Genomic DNA, 25910 nt, shown 5'->3' with positions numbered 1-25910 from the left:
AAACATTAAATACTTGATGTGAAACATTTAACAGTACTGAAGAGTATAAACAATATGAACAACAGCCCTGCTTCTCCCAAGCCCCAATGAGGCCCCTCCCAAAAAGACTCACTTCCTTCTGTGTGTTATGTGGAAATACAATCACAAATGAGATCATATGACATACATTATACTGCAACTATTGTTTTCTAAAAAATATACCTTAGACACCTCTTGATACTGGCACTTATAGATCTGCCTCATTCTTTTTTAATAACTGTGCATATACCACTGCATGATTGTATTGTGATTTATTTAATTAATGCTTTATTGGTAGACACTGATATTTTTTCAATTATGAAAAAGGATGAAATGATGAAATAACACTTCTGTAAGAATATCTGTGGGATATGTTCCTAAAAGCAGAATAAACACATATATTAAGTTTGATAGATGTAGCCAAAGTATTTTCCAAAGACAGGATGGGCCCGAGTCCCAGACCATCACAGAGCCCTGGATGGCCTACCTGAGACTCAATGTAGGGGGAAGTTAAGGAATCTTTCTTTCTCAAGTAATCAGTTGAGTTTCCTACTCTATGCAAACCTAATCCTAACTGGTAGAGGCGAGGTTTTCTACCTGTATTTTGCCTTCTGTTCTCCACAAAGATACGGACATAAATGTGCATTATCACCTTTTGGGGTGTTTAAATCATGGGGCCACAACCTGGAGCTGGCAACATACCTGCCTTCTGGTTCCGTACTCACAAAGTCAGAGCTTCTTCCGGAGACTATGGTCCCTTTCTGGAAGGTGATGGGAGGAGGAAGCAATGAGGAAGAGAAGGGAGATGCCCTGGCTGGGCAGGGGGTGGAGGTCTGTTGCTCACTGCTACCTGGCAGCACCTGGAGGGTTGGCAGGACCCCGGAGGAGGACACAGGATGTGCAGGGGCGCCCCCCAGCCTTGCCAGAACATTCCAGGCCCCACCCTGGCAGGGAGGTAGAGAAATCACGGGACCTCCCAGAAAGGCTGTGAAGTGGGACAACGGGGGCACACTGGTGATGTGAGAGGTGAGGGGCCTCCCTATCCAGATCCCACATAAGCTCCCACTTCTAGTTTTACCCTGGCATGGGGACCCGAGGGCTAGCAGAGATCAAATGTCTGGCCAGTTAGGCAGGCTGGAGGTCTGGAGGCAGATTTGTTTTAATTTAAATAAATAGATATTTCTTGCACAATTGAGATTCATACTAGCTCTACTACCTTTTCCGAAACTTGGTACTTCATAAATATCAGGTTGCTTGCAATTAGCCTCACACTTAGTCACAGTCAGTCTCAAGATCCTCACCAAACACCACCAGTCTAAGGAACAGCAATCCCAAAGCCACGTGCCCGTGCCCCTCTGTCAATGGCTGGGGGAGGTTGGCTCTTGCTTTCTGGTCCCCAAGGAGCACCTTACACAGATGCCACTTTGTTCTACGCGGGACCAGACGCATTGCAGCAGCCATCGCAGCTCACATCCAATACCATCTTCATAAAACCCATGTTTGTCGGAAGGTTTTCAAACTTCCCCACCAGAAGAAACTTGAATTGCTTTCGAAGAAAAAGCTCCCCTGAATCATGTGGAATTCAGGAGGCTCATTTCAACTGTAAGTTAGCTGTTGGAGGACAGGAGCCCCTGAGAAATACCAAGTGGGGTTGACCTTAGCCAGGAGGGCAGACCCTGCTAACAAAGCAGGGACAAATGCTCGATGGAAGTTTTGGGGAAAATAAGGTTTGAAGCATTTGACACAGAAGTTAATAATGAGTAAAATATCTGGGTTATGACTCCGGGAGACTCCCTTCTCTCCTTCTCCTATTTTGGCTTTCATAACTTTCTCTTGGGTGAACAAAGGAAATCTGCCGTCCCCTTGTCTCACAGGTACAGATGTTTCTCTTTCACTCATCTTTCATCTTGGAGGTGACATGTGCAAGGGAGGGAGAGCTCTGCCTAAGGCCAGACGTGGACCCAGCATCCAGTCGCTTCGGCTGACCCACAGCGACATTCAGTGTGAGCCACTAAACCGCTAAACCATAGTGGTAACTGAAGAGAATCCGCTTATTGGCAGCAGGACCACAGAGTGACGGGTCTGTAGTTCAGATACAGAGACCAACTCCTAACTGGTAAAAGCGCTGTGGAGGTCACCAGAATCAAAAAGACAAATGCCTAACAATTTGGTTAGAGACAATCACCATAAACTGCATTCGGAAACAACCGAAAGATTCTGAAGTCTCTTTTCAATGTATTGATTTCTACACGTAAAAACTAGTGTCACAGCATGTTGGGTTTGACGGGACATTTTATAGACCTCTTAAAGTTGAGCAGTTTGCAACATTCATGGGGCCGCATTCTGGTCACATAAAACATACACGAAAGTGCTGTTGTGCACGTGCTACAAATAAGTATTGATTTGAAAGACACAAAAACACAAATGTGAGGCTTTGCTTCAAATTTTGTAAAAAGGCTTTGCTAGGATTATGTTTCCTAATTCTCATAGGAAATGAGGCAGGCCCTTTGGAAGGCATTCTTTACCACTGTCACAACTCATTTAATCTGGAATTACTAGGAGATGTTGTTTGTAAACATGAATTTATCTGAGAGCTGAATCTTACATGCTTAAACGCTGAAACTTCTGCAGCCGAGTTATTTTGTATGGATAATTTTAACTTTAAATAGAAGGGCCTAAATATAATTTTACCATTTCTTGATGACTCAAGGCCATCATTACTGCAGCCAGGGGCAGTGCTGTGATCTGATACACAGCTGTTTTGGGGGATCACTGATGGGTGCCAGGCTCTCTGCCTTGGCACCAGGGACATCAAGCTGGTCAGAGCAGGCTGCCAAGCTCCTCCCCGCAAGAATGCTTCCAGCTGGGAAGAGGCACAGGAGCAGAGGCCCTACCAAACTCCTTCCAACTCAGGCTTTACCCTTGATTCTCTCAGCACATGAACTATTCATAGCTTTAGGAACCAAAAAGCAAGTTCATCAATCTACAGTCAATAAATATGTATTGAGGATAAATCATGCATATCTTGCACCCTTAGGACATAGCACAGTGAAGTTTCTCTATAAATGTTGACTGAAGAAGCATTTGGGTGTGCACGTGTGTGTGTGTGTGTGTGTGTGTGTGTGAGAGAGAGAGAAAGAAAGAGAGAGGGAGGGAAAGAGAGAAACAAAAAAGACATACACAAAACACATACCCTGGGAATGTTCAATAAAAGAATGTAAAATCTAATGATGGTGGCATAAAAGATATTAGGGAGAAATATAATTTTTTTTTTTTTTTTTTTTTTTTTTTATGGTACGCGTGCCTCTCACTGTTGTGGCCTCTCCCGTTGTGGAGCACAGGCTCCGGATGCGCAGGCTCAGCGGCCATGGCTCACGGGCCCAGCCGCTCCACAGCATGTGGGATCCTCCCGGACCGGGGCACGAACCCGTGTCCCCTGCATCAGCAGGCGGACTCTCAACCACTGCGCCCCCAGGGAAGCCCTAATTTTTAAGAAGAGTATTTATATATTTTTCTAGCTTTTCAATGAAACATGATTTTTTGGTGTGTGTGTGTATTCCTTCACACAAATCAAATAACCAAACTCTATTTTTATATCTAATTCCAAAAAGAAAAATATTGAGAAAAAATGTCGGGTAGCCTTAAAAATTGGTATTTTCATGCCTTAAAAAGAATCACAGTGCAGTCAGGAAAGCTGAGAAATTGCATGCATCTCTCCTAACCACGAGGTAGGTCAGAGTTACTGAGCAGCCCAGGATCAGAAGCGCCGTGTCTCTGCTGGTGCCTGCTGCTACAGTATCGGATCATTCTCATATTAAAACATGTTCTTCCTTAAATATCCCTGGATCAAAGTGTTTTTCTTGTCCTTTTGACAAAGGACAATCTGATCACTTCTTAAAGATACCTAAGCTCCCTTTTAACAACACAGCAGTCCCTTCTACCAAGTTCCAGGAACTGGGCTAGAATTTTTTTTGTATTTGTGTGTGATGTTGTTTGTTAGAAGATCAAAAATGGGGTAGACAAATGTAGGAAGCATCACGACAAACACATGTTCAAGGCTCAGTGGTGGAAGAGCAAGCGGTGATCTTGGCTTTTGACGGTTCCATGTTGGTCCTCAGGGTCAGTCCTTTCTAGTCCTGAGCACAGGCCCAGAGAGGTCCATGCACCTCAATATCCTGTGGTCAAGAGACCCCTGAATTTCAGGGGAAGGCACAGTTGATCACCCTGGGGTCAGGCAATCAATTATTCCTGCCATAAATTTTTTGCACCCATTAATTGCTTTCTTTCTGTAGCACTGTGAGATAATAGAAAATATATACATTGGTCTCTGCCCCCAGTTCCTGGCACAGAGCTCCTAAGACCCTTGTGGTTTCCTAAGTGATAAGAACACTGGGAGCATCTCTAGTCCTCATATGTGTCTTCGATCTCATCCATGACCCAGGGCTCCTAAAACTCTTGTAAATTCCTAAGCAATAAAGAACACGAAGAGCATCTTTTGTTTTAATGAGGCGACTCTGGGTGGGCTCCTGGATGACTCCTCAATGGGAGTAAAGAATTTTGGGTTCCACCCCCATCACCCCATCGTCAAGAAAGGGGAGAGGGGCTGAAAATGGAGCTAATAATTGATCATGCCTGCATGAGGAAGCCTCCATAAAATCCCAATAGTAGGGGGTTCGGGAAGATTCCAGGTTGCTGGACACATCCACACCGGAAGGGTGACACACCTCAACTCCACGGGGACAGAAGATCCTGTGCTCAGGACCCTCCCAGACCTCACCCTACGTAGCTCTTCACCTGGCCGTTCATCTGTATCCTTTATCATATCCTTTTGTAAACTGGTAAACAAAAGTGAGTGTTTCCCTGAGTTCTGTGAGCTATTCTAGCAAATTAAGCAAGCCTAAGGAGGGGGTCATGGGAACCTCCGGTTTACAGCCAGTCCATCAGAAGCACAGGTAACTCGTGTTACCTGGGCTTGCAGCTGGTGTCTGTAGCGGGGGTAGCAGGTAGGTAGCGTCAGAATTGAGTTAAACTGTAGGACACCCAGCTGGTGTCAGAGGCTTGCTGCTTGTTTTGGGGGAAAACTTCCACACATTTGATGACCAGAAGCATCAGAAGTACAGTGTTCTGTGTGACCCATAAAAAAGGGAAGACACACAATAGGAAAGAACTGGGGTTTTCCCTACATAGAAAGGAAAAGGCTGGGTTCTCCCTTTATGAGTACCTTTCAAGAAAACAATCTTTAAATTAATTATTCCCTGTGTGAAACGCTGCTACCCTGTATTCTTTATCTCCTTCCTCCACCAAAATCCTAGGTGACCATCTTCTGCCCTTCAATAAAACTAGTATAACTCTCTGGTATACTTTGGCCAAGATGCCCACAGCACTCCTGTTTAAATTACGGTCTGGGTCACAATGCTGACATTTGACAGACAGGAAGGATCTGAGACTGGAGAATGTGATGTTGCCATAGTCTACTGGAGTATCACACACACACACCGTTTGAAGTTCAGGGGAATTCAGAATATATTGGGAGGACAGCCTGCATCTGCTCCAAGACCTCATTTGAAATAATTTACACGTCAATAAACCAAAAGTGCAGTGCTCTATGATTCTTAGACACCAAGGCGTAGAAGCATAGGAAGAATTCAGTGTTTTGAGAGTGACAGATTGTCATTTTGTTTCAGTCAGTATTAGCTTTCTAGAATGCAGTTACCTCTTACCCTTCACTCCACACCATACAAATTTATCAACCTCACAGTGTATTCCAGCCATCGACGGCTGTGCACTTCAAGCAAACCACCACCAGTAAGTTAACATTCCTTTGCTCTCTCTAAATATAAGAAACCCAAAGATTCATTAAGATGCTCTGAGCACTTCAAACTTCACGCATGCTGGTAACTGCCCCTTAAGCAAAATGTTCTGAAAGGTCTTGTTGACTATGTAGCAAAAAATGATTCACAAACCTGAGCAGAAGGTAGAGGCGAAGTTCTGGAGGGCCGAGTCCACCTCTTCCACGCTGGGCAGGGCCAGGAGGCGCGGCAGGAGGCTCTCCAGGGACTGCACGAACAGCCGGGCGCTGTGCTGATCGGCTTCCTGGTTCTTCAGTAGTTTGAGAGACAGAGCCGCAGTCCGCAGGGACCTGTGGCCCAGGCAGTCCCGAGGGGTCTGCTCCCCATCAACTAGAGAACAGTTGTCGGATCCGATGTCCGACACGTCAGACCTCCCCGAGTCCTTTTCTGCTGCCATCGAGTACTGATCACAGGAATCAAATTCCGTCCTAGAGAGGTCTTGGTCGTCTACGCTGAAATTGCTCTCACTGTATCTGGATCCGTAGGACCTCATCCTGCAGTCAACGGACAGGAAGTTAGTTATATCGGGGTAGGCAACCATGTGGCTCCTTTGAACCACATCTGGCTGGTCCACGGCTTCCGGTTCTGACACTTTACTCAGAGGCTCCTTGCCCTCCTGGACGGCTGGCGACTTGAGGCCATTCTTGTGGTTTTCGGAGTGGTCCTCGGGTGTGGTCTGACCCAACTCTCCCTCCAAAGTGGTTTGACCCGTGTCCGTGGTGACGCTGATGCTGATGTCAGGGCTCCGCTCGTTCCCCGACTCCCAGGGCGTGTGTTCCGAGGACAGGACTCGCCGCTGCCAGCGGAAGTCAGCCTCATTGATCTCCATGGAGTCTCGGCTCGACTCGGCCCCGTCCTTCAGCTCCTCCAGGCGCAGAAGCAGCAGCTGGACCTGACTTTCGCTCAAGCCCTTGCCCTGGCTGAGCTCTTCTAAGGCCCCAAGCAAGGTGCAGACGCAGGACACGGCAGCATAGCAGGCTTCGATGCCACCCTTGATGCACGCCTCAGTCATGCCATCCATGATGCTGAAAGCGTTCAAAGGAGAAGACGGCATCAATACGCGAAACATAGAAAAAGGCTCCAAAATCTATAAGAATTGTCTGACTGGTGAACAGTCTAATATTCAAAACAGATACTGTGATTTACATGAAATCTGGGCAGAAAAATAAAATGAACAATAAGTGAAACAAACATGGTCAGGCTGGAAAGTGGCCCACCTTGAATCACACTCTCAGTTGGCTGGTTTATTTGAGTACAAATAAAGACTGTGGATGGGAATTTATAATCTTCACAAGGACAGGCACAGAATCATCTCACTTTTGTATTATGTTCAGTTTTCCAAAGAGAAAACATTTATAATGGCTATAGGATAATACAGACCTTCCTCTATCAAAGAACTGTATTTCTGAAGAGATGCATGTGACTACAGCTATTACAAATCAGATAATATTCCATTTCCTAGAGGGGCTATATGTAAAGGAATCATATAGCTACAGTATTGTAAATCAAAAAGGATTTCCCTAAAATAACCCCAATGAAGAATTTTTGGACATTTCATCTGGTACACTTTTTTCTTGAAGTCAATGAAAATATGGAAAGTTATATGATTCTAAAAAAATTGAGGTAAGACTTCTCCTATGGCCTGCAGGTACATTATTAGTCCCATTTCATATAATATAGATTCAGACAATTTCAGGGATTTGGAAACAACGTTAAGAATATTCAGAGAAGCAGTCTTCACCAATCAATACAGACCCCCAAATGAGAATGTATCTTACAGTTTGAGAAGATCCAGATGAGACTTTCGTTTTGAAATTGATCTTTTTTTGGGTTCAGGTTCAGTGGAGCTGGGTCCTGCCAAATCACAGAGACGCTGCGGGCTCCCAAGTAGCTTTAAGAATAAGGAAAAAAGAATAACAGAGAAGTGACTATCATAAAAAAGCAAAAGAACCGTGAGATCAAATAAGCATGTACATTCTCTATTGCACGATACAGTCTAAGGAGAAACACAACTATTTGCAATTCAAATCTTAATAAATCTGACCTAGGTGTTCTTGACTTAGAAGGCACATTGGGTTCCTGGCTCCCCAGTTCAGGACTGGCTTAGATAAAGAGTATCCCGAGGGATTGTTTCAAAATTTTTTATAGCACAGAACCACAAGCACCTGCATCTATGTTTTTTAGTAAGCCTGGCCTGTAATTTAACTTCCTGATCCTCTCCCTGTCTTATTTTGCTATCAAATTGGCTAGCTTCAAAAACTGGGTTGAGAAACCAGTTCCCTTTCTGTTCCCTGGAAAAGTTCATGTATTATTAGAACTAACCCATTCTTTGAATGTTGGTATAACTTGTTTCTAAAGCTGTATGGGACCACTAATTTTTTTTTCTTAATGGAAAGATTTTAACTACTGATTCAATTTCTTTAAAGATGATAGGACTACTTAGGTCCTCAATTTCTCCTTGAACCAATTTTTTAAAGGTTGTGTTATTTCCTAGGGATTTATCTATAATATCTAAGGTTTCAAATTTACTGGCCTAAAGGTGCCTTACTATCTTCCTTAATTTCTGTAATATTTGCAACATCTATGGTTATATGCTTTTTTTCCCCCATTCTTATTTCTATTTATTTGTTTTTACCTATTCTAGAATTTTCAATTGCTTTTGCCAGGAGTTCTTCGATTTCCTTAGTCTTTTCAGAGTCCTGGTGTTTTTCACTTTATTAATTCACTATATTACATTTGCTTTTTATCACATCAGTACTTACTGTTTTTATGCTTACTTTTCCTCCTTTCTACTTTTTTGAATTTAATCTGCTCTTCTTTTCCAAACTACCTAAGTTGGAGAATTAGAACATTAACTTTAGGCTTTCTGTTTTTTGATGTAAGTCATTGAAACTATAAATATCCTTCTATGCACTGTTTTGGCTGTATCTCACAAGTCTTCATGTATAGAATTTTCATAATTTTTCAGTCCACACTAATTTTTATTTCCATATGGTAGGCGTCTGTACAGAAAACTTCAAATTGAGACTAAGAAAAATTGATTAATTAAGTATATTGAAGCAGACATCCTACTGCTATGTCCATTATTTTCAAAGGGACTTATACTTGCAAGAAAATGTATATCAAGTAGAAAAAGTTACATGTTTTTCTCTTTCCATATTTCTTTCCTCTGCCAGAAATTGGGAACTTCTGCTCTCTTGGAGGCACAAAGATGAAGCTTCCACTTTTTTCCTTTGACATCAAAAAAGCAGCGATAATGCCAGAGGTCAAGGCAGTCTCTCTCTTTCTCTCCCCCTCTCTCCCTCTGCCTGCCTGTAGGCTGGCAGCCAAGTGAAGTGGCTACGCCTCTGGGCCTCTAGCTGTCCCATCTCTTGTTAGAAGGACAAGTGCATTTCAGGGCCACAGGAGTGGGAAATCTCACTTTCTCTTGGGATCCCATTACATTCCCTAATCCAACTTTACCAGTAATAACTTAGGTGACATATTTTAATTCTCACATTGATCTTGTGTCTATTTTTCAGGTGCTTCAGAACCTGGAGCGAAAGGAGACTGAGTGGTTAGGCTTCTGGAGGACTCTCAACAAATACTTAAAGAAAAGCAAGACATGTTTAACCTCATCTTCTTCCGGTGGAAATGAGGAACGTGGTGTCAGGGGCTAGGGTGTCACAGGTCTGATAAAGACTAGGGCTTCCTTCTAAAGCCGAAACATGGGAGAGAGAAAAGGAAGCAAGGTGTTCTTTTTGATGATGGAATGTTTTTTGGGGGGAAAGTAGAAGCAAAAAGAAAATGTACTTTGAAAAGCAAAATGTCCTGTATGCCTTTGATTAATAGGCACAGAACACACATGGTGGAGTGACAAATTAGAGAGAGAACAGGGAAATAACACACGGGCGTTCAAACTCCAGAAGGGTAAACAAACATTCTGGGTGCCCAGCGGTTTTCTCTGTGTGCATAAGCCCTGCACATTTTGGTTTCTAGGTTACCAACCTTCCCAAGCTATTGGTATTGCCACAGTAAGTGGACGCAATGCTTCTGAGAACAACCTGGCCCACGTGAGTCTGCCATGCTCCGCGGGGCAGCACGGCCTGGATGTGATCCCCTGGTGTCAGTTCCAGCCTCGCCCTGCAAACTGACCTTGGGAAGCTAGCAAATCTATGAAAAGGGGAAACCACAACTAATTTCCTTTGCAGTACTAAAGAAGTTGTTATTGAAAGTACACTGAGAACTACACACCTTGTAGGCAAAGTATTTACTTAGCATTCAGCTATCTAGTGGCTCTGCCGTGGGCAATAATCACTCCAGTGCCTGTCAACTCTCAGGGAGAAAGAAGGGATGCTGCTGCTTCAAAACACCCTGTTGGCAGATATTCTGTCTTCGGGTTTCTCCGTCATTCAGTTAAAACGTACACTTATTCTCATTCAAGCACTGTAGTATTAGGTACCAGGGGAACATACAAAACCAATGTATACAAAACTATAAGCACTGTAGTGTTAGGTACCAGGGGAACACACAAAAACAATGTATACAAAACTATATTTAGGGAGACAAGAAGCTTGTTCCACATTGTACTGGGAAGCAGTCAGTGTGATGAGACATATAATCAATTCCTAAATGGTGGGATGGGATTTACAGAAGAGCGAAATCAATGGCCTGAGGAAGCAGAGCCGTAAAGAAAGAGGATTTTAACAGACAGGCCGCTGTAATTAGAACATCTGGGTTTATGTTTTAGTCATACTGCTCACAAGGACTCTGGGCAAGTAAACCTCGCCTCATGTAGCCTCAGTTTCCCCATCTGGAAAATGGGCATAATATTATATCCCTAAAGGAGTTTGTAAATAAGCTAATATGAAGTGCCAGCAGTGTCTGCCTAGCTTATTGTGATCAACCACTTAACTGGGTGAAGTGGAAGTGTGGCCAATGGGCACAGAACAGGGGGAGCTAGAACAGAAGCGGGAAAGTAGAAATTGAACAAAGCAGGGTCAGTTAGATGGAATGAGGGTCCATCCTGGGAAATGACCGGACGTGAGAATGATGCCGGATCTGGAAACTGGGCAGAGTATTTCAAGCTTGATGGGAGAGGCAATAGGCACCATTAAAGAGTGGAAATTAACAGTGGTGATTTACAAACGTAAGTCCAGGAAAATAAAAGGAAGAAAAGAAGACAGGCAGGAGTCAAGGAAACCAGGTCGAAGGGTGCACTGCCTCAGGCAGGAGGTGATGAGAACCAGCTGTTTTCAGCCTCTGTATGTTTTTCTCTTCCTCAGGGCAGCAATAAGTTTACCAGATGTTTATCACTTTAAAGACTCACCAAGTACTTATACAAACTTTACTGCATTTTGAACTGGCAATCTTTGGAATACTGCCACTATGTACAGATAATAAAATGGTTAAGTCCAGAGTTAAATGATTCAGCTACTATAACCTAGCTGGTAAGTGGCAGAGAGAGGATTCATACCTTGACTCAGACCCAGGTTCATTAAAGGGGTAGCTGAACCAGTGGTAGGAAAGGAGTCGCTAGAATCATCTGCATTATAATATGAAAATCAAGTCCAGTGAAAATGTGTGTAGAGAAGACCATAGGCTTAGGGTCAGATGGAGATCTGCACTCTTTCTCTTTCTTTTGACCCTGGGCAAATCATTTGACCCCTTGAAGTCTTAGTTTCTTTGTGGAAGGGAAAACTTTCTTTTTGGGGTAATGTACAAGCTGAGTATAAAATCATTTTGAAATCCAATTCTGGCAAAAGTGAATAAACATATACATCTGTGGGGGCCTCTGGAGTCTGGAGAAAAAGCTACAAAGATAAAGTACACCAGCAATGGTATACTGATGCCCTATAATCAAAGTCTACATTTTTGTCAGCACTTAAAAAATTTATAAGAATCTATACACTGATTAGTAAGATGGCAGAGCAGATCACTCCCTGTTGTAACAACACTGGAATCACAACTAACTGGTGAACAATCATTGACAGGAAGACACTGGAACACACCAAAAATGATACCCCACATCCAAAGACAAAGGAGAAACCACAGTGAGACAGTAGGAGGCACACATGCAATCACAATAAAATCAAATCCCATTAACTGCTGGGTGAGTGACTCACAAACTGGAGAACAATTATACCACAGAACTCCACCCACTGGAGTGAAGATTCTGAGCCCCAGGTAAGACTACCGAAGGCTGGGGGTCTGGCAATGGGAGGAGGAATTCCTAGAGAATCAGACTTTGGAGGCTAGCAGGATTTGACTGCAGGACTTCGACAGGACTGGGGGAAACAGAGACTCCGCTCTTGGAGGGCACACACAAAGTAGTGTGCGCATCAGGACCCAGGGGAAGGAGTAGTGACCCCACAGGAGACTGAACCAGACCTACCTGCTAGTGTTGGAGGGTCTCCTGCAGAGGCGGGGGGTGGTTCTGTCCCACCGTGAGGACAAGGACACTGGCAGGAGAAGTTCTGGGAAGTACTCCTTGGTGTGAGCCCTCCCAGAGTCCGCCATTAGCCCCACCAAAGAGCCCAGGTAGGCTCCAGTGCTGGGTCGCCTCAGGCCAAACAACCAACAGGGACGGAACCCAGGTCCACCCATCAGCAGTCAATCGGATTAAAGTTTTACTGAGTTCTGCCCACCAGAGCAACAGTCAGCTCTACCCATCACCAGTCCCTCCCATCAGGAAACTTGCACAAGCCTCTTAGATAGCCTCATCCACCAGAGGGCAGACAGCAGAAGCAAGAAGAACTACAATCCTGCAGCCTGTGGAACAAAAACCACATTCATAGAAAGACAGACAAGATGAAAAGGCACAGGGCTATGTACCAGATGAAGGAAAAAGATAAAACCCCAGGAAAACAACTAAATGAAGTGGAGATAGGCAACCTTCTAGAAAAAGAATTCAGAATAATGATAGTGAAGATGATCCAGGACCTTGGAAAAAGAATGGAGGCAAAGAGAGAGAAGATGTAAACATGCTTAACAAAGACCTAAAAGAATTAAAGAACAAAAAAATACAGATGAACAATAAAATAACTGAAATGAAAAATACACTAGAAGGAATCAATAGCAGAATAATCAATTGCAGAACAAACAAACAGAGATGAACAATACAATAACTGAAATGAAAAATACACTAGAAGGAATCAATAGCAGAATAACTGAGGCAGAACGGATAAGTGACCTGGAAGACAGAATGGTGAAATTCACTGCTGCGGAACACATTAAAGAGAAGAGAATGAAAAGAAATGAAGACAGCCTAAGAGACCTCTGGGGCAACATTAAACACAACAACATTCCCATTACCGGGGTCCCAGAAGGAGAAGAGAGAGAGAAAGGACCAGAGAAAATATTTGAAGAGATTATAGTCGAAAACTTCCCTAACATGGGAAAGGAAATAGCCACCCAAGTCCAGGAAGCGCAGTGAGTCCCATACAGGATAAACCCAAGAAAAAACACGCCGAGACACATAGTAATCAAATCGGCAAAAATTAAAGACAAAGAAAAATTATTGAAAGCAGCAAGGGAAAAACGACAAATAACATACAAGAGAATTCCCATAAGGTTAACAGGTGATTTCTCAGCAGAAACTCTGCAAGCCAGAAGGGGGTGGCATGATATACTTAAAGTGATGAACGGGAAGAACCTACAACCAAGATTACTCTACCCGGCAAGGATCTTATTCAGATTCAATGGAGAAATCCAAAGCTTTACAGACAAGCAAAAGCTCAGAGAATTCAGCACCACCAAACCAGCTCTACAACAACTGCTAAAGGAACTTCTCTAAGTGGGAAACACAAGAGAAGGAAAGGATCTACAAAAACAAACCCAAAACAATTAAGAAAATGGTAATAGGAACATACATATGGATAATTACTGTAAACGTGAATGGATTAAATGCTCCAACCAAAAGACTCAGGCTTGCTGAATGTACACAAAAACAAAACCCATATATATGCTGTCTACAAGAGACCCACTTCAGACCTAGGGACACATACAGACTGAAAGTGAGGGGATGGAAAAAGAGATTCCATGCAAATGGAAATCAAAAGAAAGCTTGAGTAGCAATACTCATATCAGATAAAAGAGACTTTAAAGAATGTTAGGGCTTCCCTGGTGGCGCAGTGGTTGAGAGTCCACCTGCCGATGCAGGGGACGCGGGTTCGTGCCCCGGTCTGGGAGGATCCCACATGCCGCGGAGCAGCTGGGCCCGTGAGCCATGGCCACTGAGCCTGCACGTCTGGAGCCTGTGCTCCGCAATGGGAGAGGCCACAGCAGTGAGAGGCCCGTGTACCGCAAGAAACAAAAACAAAAACAAAAAAAAAAATAAAGAATGTTACAAAAGACAAGGAAAGACACTACATAATGATCAAGGTATCAATCCAAGAAGATATAACAATTATAAATATATATGCACCCAACATAGGAGCACCTCAATACATAAGGCAACTGCTAACAGCTATAAAAGAGGAAATCAACAGTAACACAATAATAGTGGGGGACTATAACACCTCACTTACACTAATGGACAGATCTTCCAGACAGAAAATTAATAAGGAAACAGAAGCTTTAAATGACACAACAGACCAGATAGATTTAATTGATATTTATAAGACATTCCATCCAAAAACAGCAGATTAAACTTTCTTCTCAAGTGTGCACGGAACATTCTCCAGGATGGATCACATCTTGGGTCAAAAATCAAGCCTCAGTAAATTTAAGAAAATTAAAATCATATCAGGCATCTTTTCTGACCACAACACTATGCTTTTTTCCACAGGGAAAAAAACATAAAAAACACAAACACACGGAGGCTAAACAATACATTACTAAATAACCAAGAGATCACTGAAGAAATCAAAGAGGAAATCAAAAAATATCTAGAGACAATTGATAATGAAAACACGAAGATCCAAAACCTATGGGATGCGGCATAAAGCAGTTCTAAAAGGGAAGTTTATAGCTATATAAGCCTATCTCAAGAAAAAAGAAAAATCTCAAATAAACAATCTAATGTACACCTAAAGGAAATAGAGAAAGAACAACTAACAAACCCACAGTTAGGAGAATCAAAGAAATCATAAAGATCAGAGCAGAAATAAATGAAATAGAAACAAAGAAAACAATAGCAAAGATCAATAAAACTAAAAGCTGGTTCTTTGAGAAGATAAACAAAATTGATAAACCATTAGCCAGACTCATCAAGAAAAAGAGGGAGAGGACTCAAATCAATAAAATGAGAAATGAAAAAGGAGAAGTTACAACAGACACCGCAGAAATACAAAGCATCCTAAGAGACTACTACAAGCAACTCTATGCCAATAAAATGGAAAACCTGGAAGAAATGGACAAATTCTTAGAAAGGTATAACCTTCCAAGACTGAACCAGGAAGAAATAGAAAATATGAACAGACCAATCACAAGTATGAAATTGAAACTGTGATTAAAAATCTTCCAGCAAACAAAAGCCCAGGACCAGATGGCTTCACAGGTGAATTCTATCAAACATTTAGAGAACAGCTAACACATCCTTCTCAAACTCTTCCAAAGAATTTCGGAGGAAGGAACACCCCAAACTCATTCTATGAGGCCACCATCACCCTGATCCTAAAACCAGACAAAGATACTACAAAATTACAGACAAATATCACTGATGAATATAGAGGCAAAAATCCTCAACATAATACTAGCAAACAGAATCCAACAACACATTAAGAGGATCATACACCTTGATCAGCAGGATTTATCCCAGGGATGCAAGGATTCTTCAATATATGCAAATCAATCAATGTGATACATCATATTAACAAACTGAAGAAGAAAAACCATATGATCATCTCAATACATGCAGAAAAAGCTTTTGACAAAATTCAACACTCATTTATGATAAAAACTCTCCAGAAAGTGGGCATAGAGGGAACCTACCTCAACATAATGAAGGCCATATACGAGAAACGCACAGCAAATAGCATTCTCAATGGTAAAAAAATGAAAGTATTTCCTGTAAGATCAGGAACAAAACACGGATGTCCACTCTCACCACTATTATCCAACATAGTTTTGGAAGTCCTAGCCATGGCAATCAGAGAAGAAAAAGAAATAAAAGGAACACAAATTGGAAAAGCAGAAGTAAAACTGTCACTGTTTGCAGATGACATGATAGTATACATAGAGAATCCTAAGACGCCACTAGAAAACTACCAGAGCTAATCAATGAATTTGGTAAAGCTGTAGGATACAAAATTAATGCAGAGAAATCTCTTGCATTCCTATACACTAATGATGAAAAATCTAAAAGAGAAATTAAGGAAACACTCTCATTTACCACTGCAACAAAAAGAATAAAATACCTAGGAATAAACCTACCTAGGGAGACAAAAGACCTATATGCAGAAAACTATAAGACACTAATGGAAGAAATTAAAGATGATACAAACAGATGGAGAGATATACCATGTTCTTGGATTGGAAGAATGAATATTGTGAAAATGACTATACTACCCAAAGCAATCTACAGATTCAGTGCAATCCCCATCAAATTACCAATGGCATTTTTTTTACAGAACCAGAACAAAAAAATCTTAAAATTTGTATGGAGACACAAAAGACCCGAAATAGCCAAAGCAGTCTTGCGGGAAAAAAGCAGAGCTCGAGGAATCAGCCTTCCTGACTACAGACTATACTACAAAGCTACAGTAATCAAGGCAATATGGTACTGACACAACAACAGAAATATAGATGAATGGAACAGGATAGAAAGCTCAGAGATAAACCCACACACCTATGGTCAACTAATCTATGACAAAGGAGGCAAGGATATACAATGGAGAAAAGACAGTCTCTTCAATAAGTGGTGCTGGGAAAACTGGACAGCTACATGTACAAGACTGAAATTAGAACATTCCCTAACACCATACACAAAAATAAACTCAAAATGGATTCGAGACCTAAATGTAAGACCAGACACTATAAAACTCTTAGAGGGAAACATAGGAAGAACACTCTTTGACATAAATCACAGCAAGATCTTTTTTGAGCCACCTCCTAAAGTAATGGAAATAAAAGAAAAATAAACAAATGGGACCTAATGAAACTTAAAAGCTTTTGCCCAGCAAAGGAAACCATAAACAAGACGAAAAGACAACCCTCAGAATGGGAGAGAATATTTGCAAACGAATCAACGGACAAAGGATTAATCTCCAAAATATATAAACAGCTCATGCAGCTCAATATTAAAAAAACATACACCCCAATCCAAAAATGGGCAGAAGACCTAAATAGACATTTCTCCAAAGAAGACACACAGATGGCCAAGAAGCACATGAAAAACTGCTCAACATCACTAATTATTAGAGAAATGCAAATCAAAACTACAATGAGGTATTACCTCACACCAGTCAGAATGGGCATCATCAGAAAATCTACAAACAACAAATGCTGGAGAGGGTGTGGAGAAAAGGGAATCCTCTTGCACTGTTGGTGGGAATGTAAATTGATACAACCACTATGGAGAACAGTATGGAGGTTCCTTAAAAAACTAAAAATAGAGTTACCGTATGTCCCTGCAATCCCTCTACTGGGCATATACCCAGAGAAAACTGTAATTCAAAAAACATGCACCCCAATGTTCATGCAGCACTATTTACAATAGCCAGGTCATGGAAGCAACCTCAATGCCCATCAACAAACGAATGGATAAAGAAGATGTGGTCCACAGATACAATGGAATATTGCTCAGTCATAAAAAGGAACGAAATTGGGTCATTTGTAGAGACGTGGATGGAGCTAGCGACTGTCATAGAGTGAAGTAAGTCAGAAAGAGAAAAACAAATATTGTACATTAACGCATATATGTGGAACCTAGAAAAATGGTACTGGTGAGCCCGTTTGCAGGGCAGAGACTGAGACACGGATGTAGAGAACAAACGTATGGACACCAAGGGGGGAAGCGGCGGCGGGTGCGGGTGGTGGTGTGATGAATTGGGCAATTGCGATTGTCACGTATACACTGATGTGTACAAAATGGATAACTAATAAGTACCTGCTGTATAAAAAAATAAATAAAATTCAAAAAAACCAAAAAACATATACATCTGCACAGACAGTATCTGAGGGAGCAAAATGAAAGCTCAGCCTGGGGTCCAGTCAGATGCATGTAGTTAAAATTATCAAATGGCTTTGCTTCAGTGAGCACTTATCAACACCCCCTTAGTCCAACTCCCAACACATGCACACACAGCCCCCAGTGCTAAAGATACTATTTGTTACTGGATACTGTACAGAAGCAATTAAGTTCCAGCAGGCGACTGACAAACATTTTCTAAGTACTTCCTTTGTGCAAGACACGGTGCTCAGCCCCTCTTGGCAGACCTGGTGGCATCCTTCACTGCCTCCCTACCTCTTTCATTATTTTGATGGCTTCCACCCGGTGCTGGGGTGGGGGATAAAGCAGCACGCGGTGATAGAGCGACTGCAGCACGGGCTTCATGGAGTCCACTGACCCCACCAGCCGGACCAGCTCAGCTGCGATGTAATAGATGGTCCGAGCCACGGGCCCACTGAGGGCTGGTGCGGTGGAGGAGCAGCCTGACCCCCGGCCGTGGTCAGAAACCCCTGGAGACGCAGAGTCCGATTCGATGCTGGTACTCGTGTTGCCGCTATGAGCAGAGGTGATAGTTTTGTCATGAATTGGATTGCCCAGGATCACGATGAGAGCAGGGCAAAGGTTTTTCCTGAGAAGAGAACGAGAAGAAAGGAAAGTTTCCCTACAAGCCGAATGATAAAATACGAATACTATCCTGAGGGTAAATGCCAGGTGCCTTAAAAATGACAAGTAAGGGCTTCCCTGGTGGCGCAGTGGTTGAGAGTCCACCTGCCGATGCAGGGGACACGGGTTCGTGCCCCGGTCCGGGAAGATCCCATGTGCCGCGGAGCAGCTGGGCCCGTGAGCCATGGCCACTGAGCCTGCGCGTACAGGCTCCGCAACGGGAGAGGCCACAACAGTGAGAGGCCCGTGTACCGCAAAAAAAAAAAAAAAAAAAAAGACAAGTAATAGTTGGGCTCTTTACTGCTCCTTCTTCTGGCTACCTTCTGCCCCAGCGTTCCCTGACTCCTCATCACTCCTGGGGATATCAACAGAATACTTTGCCTCATAATTCAAGCTGGGGTTAACTACATAAAATATCAAGAGAAGCATTAGAAATCATCTTATGTGAGGAAAATGGACTCAAAATGCTAACTTAGTTATGAAGTTTCATTTTACTATAAGTAACAAAGTTATTTATACTCCTCATTTGAGAAGTTGGTTTAAAATTCTGACACATATCATATACATAGCATTCGACTTTCTCCCTGTCAATAATCGCAGGAACCCAGAGCAGCTAGCTGGCTGCCTGAGGGTCCTGTCACTTGTGTGAATCTCTGACTATGATTAAGAGACTAGTATTCAGGTTGAGATGGAGAAAGTACCAGGGTGAGGCTGAGAAGAAGGCCCAGTTTTGGCGAAGGTGAATCGCCTCGCCTGTGCAACTCTCTGGTGCCTTTATATGATTTAGAACGTAGGCTCTCATGATCCTATGATGGAAAACAAAATGCAAAAGGGCCTTGGGAGGCATAGTTTGTTACAATAATTATCGCTTTCTCTCCCCTTTCTCTCTGTAGCTTCGTCTGGTGCATATAAGCAAAGCTATCTCCTTACTTTCCCTCTAATATATTTACACATAGATGAAATGGCCAGTGAGGCATGGATGCCCTGGGAAGGGACCCGCAGAGCCAGCTAGAGCGAGCGAGCCCCCCAGGTTGGGGTGGAGCAGGGGTCGGCGTCAGGATGAACACTCACCAGATGAGGTCCGTGAAGCCTCTGTGCAGCCGCATGGAGGAGGAGGAACTGCTGAGCACGGACAGAACGCACTCCAGGTACAGAAGCTGCAGCTGCTGACTGTCACTGCAGAGAAGCAGAACCAACATACAAATGCACGCAAGGTAAAGGCGAAACTAAAGAGGTGACGTGTGGAAAACACTTGGGGAAATGTTAGGTATCACAGGGTGTTAATTTTAGGGTAGGGGGCAGTGGTAGTGTTATGGGTTGACTTGTGCCCCCGCCCCCCGCTTTCATATGCTGAGGTCCTAACCCCTGGCACCTCAGAAATGGTCTTATTTGGAGTTGGGACCTTACACAGGTAACCAAGTTAAAGTGAAGTTATTAGGGTAGATCCTAACCCAATACGACTGGTGTCCTTATAAAACAGGGAAATTAGGACACAGAGATACATAAGGAAGGAAGACAATGTGAAGAGACATGCGGAGAAGACGGTCGTCTACAAGCCAAAGAGCGAGGCCTCCCAGCCCTGAGAAGGAACCAACTCTGCTGACATCATGATCTCCAATCTCCAGCCTCCAGAAGCACGAGACAATACATTTCTGTTGTTAAAGCCGCTTGGTTCGTGGTACTTTGTTATGGCAGCCCCAACAAACTAATACAGTTAGGATGATTTTTCTGTAATAAACTTTACTTTTTAGAACAGTTTTAGATTTACAGAAAAACTGAATATGGCATGGAAAGTGACCATATTTTATCCACCCCTGCACGTGGTTTATCCTGGTAAAGATGTTATTAACATCTTACCATTAATGAACAAATTAACAGCTACCATTAATGAACAAATACGGATATATTGCCTAAAGTCCACAGTTTATTCCAGAAATATTAATTTTTAATATGTTTAATTGTCTAAATATGTTTCAGATGTTTTATTGTACCATGATATCTTTTAGATGATTAATGCTTTACTAACTTGCATTTGGCTTTTCTTTATTTTTTTGAAAGCAGCATGGTTTTTCAACAGATGAATTATTTTTCTCATAATTATTACTATGGGGTTCCTCAACAGAACCAGATTAAAAAATAACAGATAAGTTTATGGGATGCACATTTTTATACCTGGATTAAGTTTTCTGCCTAATCCACCAGAAAGTATTAAAATCCAGGTGGGTGGTCTTTCTGATCATCACTTGACTCATAATTAAGAAAAATAATTATTAAATGCCCTTACTGAAAAATGTCTATCTTTCAAACTGTCAGTCGAACATCACAAAACTAAAATAACTATAAACAATAAAGAGTCTCAGTTTCTGAAATCACTGGAAATAAACCCAGAGAAAAGCTACAAGCAGTCAAGTTCCCTAGGAGTACATATCAGCAAAGCGTGCTGCAGCAATATGGCAACCCCAAGGCATCAGACTTGGTGACAGAGAGAGCTCATTGCCAAGGAAACTGGCCTGGGAGTCTCCTTGGAGACTGAATGCGGCAGCTTTTCTGTGGGCTGCTGCAGTCTGGAAAAATGAGTACTCGTGGCCTGGCACGCGTCATGTCATTAGAGGAGCACCTTCCATGCATGCCCCTCACTAGATACACATATGTGTGTGCACAGTGTGTACGTTTCATATTTGTCTGACTATAGACAGACGAATCTGTGAGCTGCACAGGGCAGAAAGGCGCCTAGAAACTAGCCAACTCTTTCAGCACACACTAGGGAACATCTGCCTACTTAGGAGGGCTGTGAGTCACTTTGTCTGGCCTTTTGTTTGAACAGGTTGAGCACCTACTGGTCTCACTCTCTGCTCGTCTCTGGATTTCCTCCCAGGCCCATGATCCACAGAGAACAACTCTCGTGGGTAGACCAGTGGTCCATGAAGGAGAAACAGTGCAGCCCTGGCAGGGTTACTGTGACAGCAACCTGGCAGCACATCCTCGATTTCTGGAGTTCTTAAAATTTTGTTTCGCTTTGAACTATTTTGATTTTGCCTCCCTTAGAAACAGATTCAAATTTAGTTAGAAAAAGGAGAGAAGGAGTTGCATAAGGAGTGGAATGGAATTAGAATACACAATATGAAGGCTCAGCCTCGCCTCATTGATTCCAAGATGCCTCAGTATAGATTCCTCTCCGACATTCTGTACTGAGAAGAGAGGGAAGTGGGGAGAGGGTGGTGGGAAACCAACGGGCAGAGAATGAAAAAGTATCTTTCTAATCCCAAGTATCCTTCCAAAAATTCTTGGATTTAAACAGCATCACGTAACTCAATTTGCCTAATATAGAGCTCTATTAATATTGCATCTCCAAGGCATGTGAGTTAACCTGTGTGCCTGAATGCATTTTCTGATTTCTCCTGAGAGACTGAACATATCATGAGTACATACCCCTACAGAGCTAAAGACCTGTGAGGTATATCGGCATTGATTTTGGGAATGGATATTGGGTGAGAAGTAATGACAGTGGTGTGATTTCAGAGAAAGAACTTACTTAGAAGGTAGGAGAGGTGTCAAGTTTAGCCAATGGAAATAAAAGGAGTTAAAGTAGTAAAATCAGAAGAAACTATATAGATGTGAAAATTTAAGGAGAATTAATAGAACCACCAAAGTGAGAGCAGCCAAGGGCATGGTATTATCTGACCCGGGGGTGTTAAACGTTTCCCAGAGAAGCTGCACTAAGCCTGCTGCACCCCAGCTTCTGCAGTAATAGAACCCCCATCTTAGGGCAATGGAACCATGATGGGAAAGGCCATAACCAAACAAGGAGAAGAGTCTCCAGAGGCAGAATTATGATAAGGAAATTGCTTTGATAAAACAAGCAAGACTATGAGAATCCTATAAAAATCATTAAGCTCTATAACAATATGCCTAAAGCCATCTTTGATCCAATGTCCAATGAGAAATCGTAGAAAACCATATGCAGGTCAAGTGAGTTATTTTTTTTTTCCATTTAAAGCCTATCCCTGAATCATATGGTTTAGAAACGTTTCCATTTTTTCAGTGACTGATAGAAATGTATGACCTTTAGTTTCTAATACACATATGTGAGCATTTGTAATGTACGTTTGTGCATTGAATTTTCCCAACAACCTTCAGTCAAATTTCTAATGTAAGAAACTCAGTGTTCCTAAATGCATCACCAACTAGAATTAGCACTGATAATTCTGAAAGCAAACAAGCTATTTTAGAGCTAATATTTATCAAATATTTGTTATGTGCTGTGCAGTAAAAAAAAAAAAATTCCACTTATACCGGTACTTCCTAGAAGATATCGATATGAGTGTCTTTAATAATAATTATACAATAAGCGTAACTTTGGACTGTTTAAGGTATGCCAAGTTATATGGTTGCCCTATAGGTAGGGGTCCCTGTAGGTGACATTAGAGCCATCCAGGTTTTAAAGAACCATGAACTGAATGAACCCCAGATGCCAGGCAGGTCCTTACTAGACTTTGCTAAAGGCTCTTTCTGGGCCAGTGAACAATGGTATCATTTATAGACCTACAGACTTGTTCTAACTTCTCCTGATGGCTATTTTAAAATTATTAATGGCATAATTACCATGAACTATTATTAGCACTTTTGTAGCACTTAAAAATTTTAGATTTTTCCCTTAGCAAACTACTCAGAAAAAAAGAGTTTAATTTATTAGTTCTCCCTTGTCAGCACAGTAATGAACATAGCCTTTAAGTTTTTCAAAATTTCGTTGGTCTTTGTTTTATTCCCCGACAAGGCTAAGACCTGAAGGGGTGGGCCAAGAAGAAGAATCCTTGACAGCTGGCAACAGCCATCTTATTAATTGCTACCAGCCAGCTGTGTGTCCCCCTGGGGAACAGAAACAACTGCACAGAATGTTAACATCAGATGAGGACTCTCCACAATGATGATGTAACAAGATGAAAGCCAATCGACAATCACATCTGAACAGAAATTTTTTTAAAAATCTGTACAATTACAAAAATGACCGAATATTATCCTCCCCTGTAAGTGACTCCTGCTGCTTCTCCAGTGACAACTCCGGCTCCCATCTGGCCCTTTTGTCAGCTAGATGAAAACTAGGATGCTCAATGCTAGAATTGCCCCTTGCTTTCTGACAGTAGCCAGTCCTTGAACAGAACCCCCAATTCCTTTAATCCGCACCAAATTACCTAACTCAGGTTCAAATCCTATAACAATTCCTAATACCCACCCTTTTACTGGATGTCCTATCGTTCGCATAGTGTACAGGCTCCTCTACTGCAGCAAGTTAATAACCCTACTTCTGTTAACCTCAGATGTTCGTGGTGATCTTGGGTTGGTGGGCACTGACAGTCTTTTAGGTTAATTTTCTCATTCAATCCTTACAAAAACCCTAACATATTTTATGTTACTAATATTACATATTTTATATTACTAATATTATATATATTACTATATTATAATGCAAATTTAAAATATTTTGAATAATCATTAAGCATATCAATATTAAAATTATATTACGGATATAATTAACATTATAATGTTATTTTATTATAAATATTATTATAACATAATAAAATATTTTATATTATTAATTTTTTATATTACGAACATTTTTTTTTTTTTTTAAGCTGTACACGGGCCTCTCACTGTCATGGCCTCTCCCGTTGCGGAGCGCAGGCTCCGGACGCGCAGGCTCAGCAGCCATGGCTCACGGGCCCAGCCGCTCTGCGGCATGTGGGATCCTCCCGGACCGGGGCACGAACCCGTGTCCCCAGCATCGGCAGGCGGACTCTCAACCACTGCGCCACCAGGGAAGCCCACGAACATATTTTATATTACTAACATATTTTATATTTTACATTACTAATATTATATATATTACTATATTATGATTATAATGCAAATTTAAAATATTTTGAATAATCATTAAGCATATCAATATTAAAATTATATTACAAATACAATTAACATTGTTATTTTATTATAAATATTATTATAACATAATAAAATAATATAACGTGCTAATAATAATTAATTATAGGATCAATAAGCTTAGGGTGGTTGAGCTCTTTGCCCAAAGTCAAGAGCTAGTAAGGGGCCTAACGGGGGTTTTATCCCAGGTAATCCAACAAAGATAATGCAGTTGAGCCAATAGTAATTAAACTCTGATTGTCTCTCAGGAGAAAACAAGCCAATGAGAAACATATTCCAGCTCTAACAGCTGGCTCTGCCAAGATGGACGGGAACTGGGCAGGGTGGGTGAGAAGTTAGCACTGGAAGAGATCTAAACCCCGGGCACGGATGGGGAGAGTGAATACATAACCTATCCCAGCCTGGACACTGTTGAGAGTAAAGAAGGGTGATTGTAATCACACACAACGGGCACAGCCTGGGACTGTCCCAAGGAAATCAGGTAGCACGGGGTCCCTACAGATGGGGTCACCGTGGCTGGGGTTAGAGCCTGCAGGTTAGGATGCTCGTCTGAATCCCAGCCCTACTGCTCCAACTCTCCATGGTCAGGAAGATGGGACCTGAGTGGGGCACGGGAGCAGCCAGGTACATTCCATGTACATTCCCCCCGAGGGAAAAATAATGCCCATACCTGCAGCCTGCCTAGGGTCCTGGGGTGGGAGAAACTTGAGGGTGGGGTGTGGAAGAAGTTAAGCGCTATTTCGTTTTGGTTTGTACTACCTATATATTAAATAAATCTCTTCATTTTTTAAGTGCCTGATATAAATTGAGCTTAATTTGGTCAAAATATGCAGGTGACCTGGAGGAATGATAGATAAATTGAAGTAGAGACTATTCGGCAACAACTTTTAAGAGTAGTTTTAAGCCTAGCTTAAAAATAATCCTGAGTTTATGAAGAAACAAAAACAACAACAACAAATTTCTGCAGTGTTTCCAGCAAAGTGAGAGAGCTCATTCATGTCTGCAACTGGACTGTTTCTCGTAGCTCATTACCATATATAAAATTCTACAAGCAAAAGTTTTCTGAATTATCAATTACTCTAGTTACCAGTAAACAATAGTTTATGTGTCTTCCCCAACTCAAAGGGCACTTCAGAATCCTACCATGTTGTAGAATGTTGCAATTAATTATAATATGTAGCTGGTAGAGACTTTCATCTCACCTTGGCAAGTCTGGCCTTTTTATGATTTGTCTTTACTACAGATGCAGAAGTTATCAACTTACTGCATGGAGAGTTGGAGCAGTGGACGTCACAAATGAACTAATATCACTGATTAAACTGTCATGCAAATAAATGAAAAGTATATAAAAATCA

At 42.0% G+C, this 25910-nt stretch overlaps 1 protein-coding gene across 2 annotated transcripts in view; it reads right to left on the bottom strand.

Annotated features, from left to right (window-relative positions):
• ARFGEF3 (ARFGEF family member 3) overlaps nucleotides 1-25910 on the bottom strand; it is a 191558-nt gene that overhangs the window by 73621 nt on the left and 92027 nt on the right. For both annotated transcript variants that reach the window (XM_033867776.2, XM_073789656.1), the window contains 4 exons: nucleotides 19693-19797; nucleotides 18253-18586; nucleotides 7646-7758; nucleotides 5982-6892 (listed from right to left, as the gene is read on the bottom strand). In XM_033867776.2, the coding sequence (XP_033723667.1) occupies nucleotides 5982-6892; nucleotides 7646-7758; nucleotides 18253-18586; nucleotides 19693-19797 (1463 nt within the window). The remainder of the gene's footprint in view (nucleotides 1-5981; nucleotides 6893-7645; nucleotides 7759-18252; nucleotides 18587-19692; nucleotides 19798-25910) is intronic.

This window comes from Tursiops truncatus, chromosome 12, assembly GCF_011762595.2.
Source record: "Tursiops truncatus isolate mTurTru1 chromosome 12, mTurTru1.mat.Y, whole genome shotgun sequence".
NCBI classification, from domain to species: Eukaryota; Metazoa; Chordata; class Mammalia; order Artiodactyla; family Delphinidae; genus Tursiops; species Tursiops truncatus.
Note: the sequence above shows the minus strand (reverse complement) of the source record. Positions and strands in the feature narration are given on the sequence as shown.